This window comes from Vidua macroura, chromosome 34 (assembly GCF_024509145.1).
Source record: "Vidua macroura isolate BioBank_ID:100142 chromosome 34, ASM2450914v1, whole genome shotgun sequence".
Lineage (NCBI taxonomy): Eukaryota > Metazoa > Chordata > Aves > Passeriformes > Viduidae > Vidua > Vidua macroura.
Window position 1 is genome coordinate 49001 of NC_071604.1, and position 6000 is coordinate 55000.

Genomic DNA, 6000 nt, shown 5'->3' on the forward strand with positions numbered 1-6000 from the left:
TCGCCCTTTTTTATTAAAGGCTGGAGGATTTATGGCCAGAAGGGCTTTCACGTCTCTGCGTGTGCTTTGAGGACAATGAACCCAACCTGACAGAGCAGCTTCCACTCTCAGCCCAGGTGTCAATTTTCCCGAGCTTTTAGGAAGCTGCAGTTAATAAATTAAAGCCCCGTGAGCTCTGCAGAGCCCCAGCGAGGAGCTCGCAGAGCACCTGGGCACTGCAGCCTCTGCAGAACTGGGGGGGAACCCAAACCCCACAGATCTCAGAGCAGAGAGACCCCCAGAGCCCCTCCTGTCCCTCTTGTGTCCCTGCTGGGTGACGAGGAGGGGGGACACGCCTGGAGGGTTTTTAGGGGAAAACAAAGCTGCAGTGCGAGCCTGGCACCTTCTTCCCCGTTCATCTCCAGCCCAAATCCGGGGCTCAGGCAGGGAATGGGAATTCGGGTGGCTCCTGCAGGGTTTGGAGTGAATTGTGGCTGTGGGTGGAAGCTGCTCCCAGGGGCAGAATTCATTCCCAGTGGGAATTTCAGGATTTTTCTCCCTGGCAAAGCACTTCAGGCACACAAGGAACAAGGTCACCCCTGACACTTAGGGGGCTGCTCTGGGGTAAAACACAAAAAAACCCCAAACAAACCCAATTTATCCTTGGCTAGTCCAGGACCAGCTAAATCCCCCCAAAACCAATTTATCCTTGGCCAGTCCAGGACCAGCTAAACCCCCCCAAAAACCAATTTATCCTTGGCCAGTCCAGGACAAGCTAAACCCCCCCAAAAACCAATTTATCCTTGGCCAGTCCAGGACCAGCTAAACCCCCCCAAAAACCAATTTATCCTTGGCCAGTCCAGGACCAGTTAAACCCCCCCAAAAACCAATTTATCCTTGGCCAGTCCAGGACCAGTTAAACCCCCCCAAAAACCAGTGCGAGCCTGGCGTGTCTGACACAGACAGGGGCTGTAAAACCCTGCTGGCTTTGAGCAGTGAGATCTGAGCCCGTTATTGCCTGAAATTCCATTTATCCCAGGTTTTTCTGAGCCACCATTTTGTCTCTGGGATTTCTTGGGACCATTTTGTCTCTGGGATTTCTTGGGACCATTTTGTCTCTGGGATTTCTTGGGACCATTTTGTCTCTGGGATTTTTTTTGGGACCATTTTGTCTCTGGGACTTTTTGGGACCATTTTGTCTCTGGGATTTCTGGGGACCATTTTGTCTCTGGGATTTTTTTTGGGACCATTTTGTCTCTGGGATTTCTTGGGACCATTTTGTCTCTGGGATTTTTTGGGGACCCTTTTGTCTCTGGGATTTTTTTTGGGACCATTTTGTCTCTGGTATTTTTTGGGGGACCATTTTGTCTCTGGGATTTTTTTGGGGACCATTTTGTCTCTGGGATTTTTTGGGACCATTTTGTCTCTGGGATTTCTGGGGACCGTTTTGTCTCTGGGATTTCTTGGGACCATTTTGTCTCTGGGAATTTTTGGGGACCGTTTTGTCTCTGGGATTTTTTTGGGGACCATTTTGTCTCTAGGATTTTTTGGGACCATTTTGTCTCTGGGATTTTTTGGGGACCATTTTGTCTCTGGGATTTTTTTGGGGGACCATTTTGTCTCTGGGATTTTTTGGGACCATTTTGTCTCTAGGATTTTTTTTGGGACCCTTTTATCTCTGGGACTTCTTGGGATTATTTTGTCTCTGGGATTTCTTGGGACCGTTTTGTCTCTGGGACTTCTTGGGACCATTTTGTCTCTGGGATTTCTGGGGACCGTTTTGTCTCTGGGATTTCTTGGGACCATTTTGTCTCTGGGAATTTTTGGGGACCATTTTGTGTCTGGGATTTTTTTGGGGACCATTTTGTCTCTGGGATTTCTGGGGACCGTTTTGTCTCTGGGATTTTTTTTGGGACCATTTTGTCTCTGGGATTTTTTGGGACCATTTTGTCTCTGGGGTTTGTTACTCCCTGCCTCCTGTGGCAGGAGCAGGGCCTGGCCCGGGTGGTCATCCCTTCTCCTGGGAGGGAGAGGGATTTTTATGGGAACGGGCACTTGTGGGGCGAGGCGGGAGCTGCCGCGGCTGGGATCGGGGCGGGACAGGAGCGCGGAGCTTCCCGGCTTTGTTTGTGCTGGAAATCTCTGCCGCAGCTCGGGAGGGCAGCGCTGAGCAGGAGCGATCCCAAAAGAGCCCTGGGAGCTGTTAAAGCCCGGGACAAACAACTTGGGTCGATGAAGTTCCTGATTTTATGGGCTGGGATCCGGGGGGCAGCGAGGGGGGCTTTGCTCCAGCAGAGGGAGGGTTTGGGGTCGGGCTGGATCATCCCGGGGATGCTCTTTGTGCTGGAAAATCCCGGTGTTTTCCTGCGGGAGGGACGGAGCTGGAGGCTGGCAGCAGCAGGGAGGTTTCCTCCTGCTTTTATGGGTGACGGCCAGAGAGGCCGGGACGGGAAGGGTTAATGGGGTGGAGAGCGGCCCCAGGGAGGGCTGGGGACAGCGGGACCGGAGCCCGGGGAGTCACTCTGGGATTGGGAACTGGCACAGGAAGGGCAGAATTCCAGGGAATCACTTTGGGACTGGAGCTGGCACAGGGAGGGCAGAACTCCAGGGAATCACTTTGGGATTGGGAACTGGCACAGAGAGAGGAGAATTCCCAAGGAATTGCTGTGGGATTCAGAGGTGGCACATGGAGGGGAGAATTCCAGGGAATCACTTTGGGATTGGGAACTGGCACAGGGAGGGGAGAATTCCCAAGGAATTGCTGTGGGATTCAGAGGTGGCACATGGAGGGGAGAATTCCAGGGAATCACTTTGGGATTGGAGCTGGCACAGGGAGGTCAGAATTCCAGGGAATCACTTTGGGATCAGAGGTGGCACAGGGAGGGGAGAATTCCCAAGGAATCACTTTGGGATCGGAGCTGGCACAGGGAGAGGAGAATTCCCAAGGAATCACTTTGGGACTGGAGCTGGCACATGGAGGGGAGAATTCCCAAGGAATCACTTTGGGGTTGGAGCTGGCACAGGGAGAGGAGAATTCCAAGGAATCACTTTGGGGTTGGAGCTGGCACAGGGAGAGGAGAATTCCAAGGAATCACTTTGGGATCAGAGGTGGCACATGGAGGGGAGAATTCCCAAGGAATCACTTTGGGATTGGAGCTGGCACAGGGAGGGCAGAATTCCAGGGAATCACTTTGGGATTGGGAACTGGCACACGGAGGGGAGAATTCCCAAGGAATCGCTCTGGGGTTCAGAGCTGGCACGGGGAGAGGAGATTCCCAGGGAATTGTTGTGGGATTTGGAATTGGCACAGGGAGGGGAGAATTCCCAGGGAATCCAGAGCTGGCACAGGGAAGGGAGAGGCTCTGCCCGGCCCTGGGGCTGCTCTCCCCTCTCATCATTCCTGTGTTGACGATTTCAGGGAGATCCCACTCCCGGTTTTCCCTCCTGGTCCAGCTGAGGACGGGGCAGAGCCCCGGCGTGGGAGGGACGGGAATCCCACAGCCAGGAATTCACAGAAATCCTCTCCCTCCAACGATTATTCCTCTAAACACCAGAGAAACCAAACCGGCACGAAATGATTGTCCCCGTCCCAAAGTGTCACTGGCTGTCCCCAGGGTGACACCCACGTCCCCCAGGGCTCCCGGTGAGGGACTGGGCTGGGGAAATGGGGATTTTTGGCCTCTCCCTGACCAATCCTCCGTGTTCTGAACCAGATCAGACCCCGACCCCGACGCGGTTCCTGAAGAACTGTGAGGAGGTGGGACTCTTCAACGAGCTGGCCAGCTCCTTCGAGCACGAGTTCAAGAAAGCGGCTGAGGATGATGAGAAAAAGGCAAGAGGCTGCGGCTGCACTGGGAGGACTGGGAGGGGCTCCTGGGAGAGGCACAGGCCCTGGGGTAGGATTTGCCGGCGTGTGGGCTCTTGTTTTGGTGACTCGGGTGACTCCGGCTGCTTTCCCCCCGCCCCGCTGCGAGGCCTGCAGAGAGCAGATCGAATGGTTTGTTATTCCTTTGGCTTCGCGCTTGGAAACAAAAAAAAAAAAAAAAAAAAAAAAAAAAAAGGGGGAGAAAACAGAGACGGGGAGTACCCAAAATACCTGACAGCCGGGGAAGGAGCTGCAGCGCCTGGGAGCGCCCGGGATGGGAGCAGAGCCCCCTCGGGAGCCTCCTCGGGGCCGGGATTGTGCCTTGGAGGGGCAGCCACGGGCAGGGCACCGGAGCTCGGCGGAAAAGAGCAGCTTTTGTGCTAACAAAGAGCTCTCCGCTCCGCCAGCGCCATCGATCCCGGCTGCCCCCGCAGCCCGGCGAGCGCCAGGGGCTGAAGGACAAGGGGATCTCATCAGAAAGCAGCTAATTAAGGACATTTCCAGCCGCCGCCCCCTCCCGCTGGCCGGGCGGGAGCAGCAGCAGATGCGTGCCGGGCTCAGCCTGGCACATACATTTACTAAATTGATCGATGTCCGCGCATACGCTCGCAGTCAGCGGCGCTGCTCGGAAATAAACTGCGGGAGCCGAGCCGCGTAAATCTTCCCGAGATGGGGAACGGAGGAATTCAGAATTAAAACTGAAACCTGCCTTCCCAGCCGCTCCCCCCCCCCCCCCCGCCAATAACAGGCTCTTTAAACCGAAATTGATCTCTCTCATTGGTATGCGGCTGCGGCAAAGGCTCCTGCCCTTTGTTCTGGAGCGGGGAAGGGAGGGAGGGAGGGAGGCAGGAGCAGCCGGGGAAGGGAAGGGAAGGGAAGGGAGGCAGGAGCAGCCGGGGATGTTCGCCCACGGAACCGCCGGGGAGCCCCGGGGAGCCCAGCCAGCCCCGCGGCCGCGGGCTGTGCTCCTGGGACTGGCTTTAGCGTGGCTCGGCCTAAATAGTCCTCGGAAATGATTCCGGAATATTCCTCAGAAATTAATTATTCCGAAATATTCCTCGAAAATTAATTATTCTGAAATATTCCTCAAAAATTAATTGTTCCGAAATATTCCTCAGAAATTATTCCGGAATATTCCTCAGAAATTAATTATTTCGAAATACTCCTCAGAAATTATTCCGGAATATTCCTCAGAAATTAATTATTCCGAAATATTCCTCCGAAATGATTTCGGAATATTCCTCAGAAATTAATTATTCCGAAATATTCCTCAGAAATTAATTATTCCGAAATACTCCTCAGAAATTAACTCCGACATGCTCCTGCCGCGGGCAGCTCGGCTTTTAGGGAAGGGATTGTCCCTGCTCCGAGCCGCTGTCCGGGCGCGGTCAGCTGGTCACTCTGTGGCCGGAGCTGAGCTCCCGGCTCGGTTTTGTGTTTATCCTCCCCTTTGCGAGGGTGGTCTCGCTCCAGCGCCGTTAATTCAAGCCGGGGGCGCAGCGGGAGCTTCCCCGGAGGCGCTTCGGGCGGCTCGCAGTTTGCTGCCGGTTAATCGCGGCCCCTTTGTGGTCCCCGCGGCCGCGGCTGCGCTCTCAAAGGGCCGGGACGCGGTTATTGCTGCTCCTGCCGCGGGCCAGCCCGCCCGGGGAGCCGCTGGGGCTGCGGCCGTGCTCAGAAATACCCCAAATGAGGGAGCAGAGCTCCAAAATACCCCAAATGAGTGAGTGGAGCTCCAAATACCCCAAATGAGGGGCTGGGGCTGTGTCCTCTCTAAAATACCCCAAAATGAGTGAGTGGAGCTCCAAAATACCCCAAATGAGGGGCTGGGGCTGTGTCCTCCCTGAGATACCCCAAATGAGGGTCTGGAGCTGCATCCTCTCTGAGATACCCCACAATGAGGGGCTGGAGCTGTGTCCTCTCTGAAATACCCAAAATAAGGGGCTGGAGCTGTAAAATACCGCAGAATGAGTGCCTGGAGCTGCGTCCTCTCTGAGATATATCCCAAAACGAGGGGATGGAGATGCATCCTTTCTCTGAAATACCCCAAAATGAGGGGCTGGAGCTCTAAGATACCCCAGAATGAGTGCCTGGAGCTGTGTCCTCTCTGAAATACCCCAAAATGAGGGGATGGAGATTCATCCTTTCTCTGAAATACC

The 6000-nt window shown here is 54.6% G+C and overlaps 1 protein-coding gene across 5 annotated transcripts in view; it reads left to right on the forward strand.

Moving 5' to 3' along the window:
* LOC128821085 (cyclic AMP-dependent transcription factor ATF-7) overlaps window positions 1–6000 on the forward strand; it is a 59998-nt gene that overhangs the window by 40445 nt on the left and 13553 nt on the right. For all 5 annotated transcript variants that reach the window (XM_054001958.1, XM_054001960.1, XM_054001962.1 and 2 more), the window contains exon 4: window positions 3693–3811. In XM_054001958.1, coding sequence (XP_053857933.1) covers window positions 3693–3811 — 119 coding nt within the window. The remainder of the gene's footprint in view (window positions 1–3692; window positions 3812–6000) is intronic.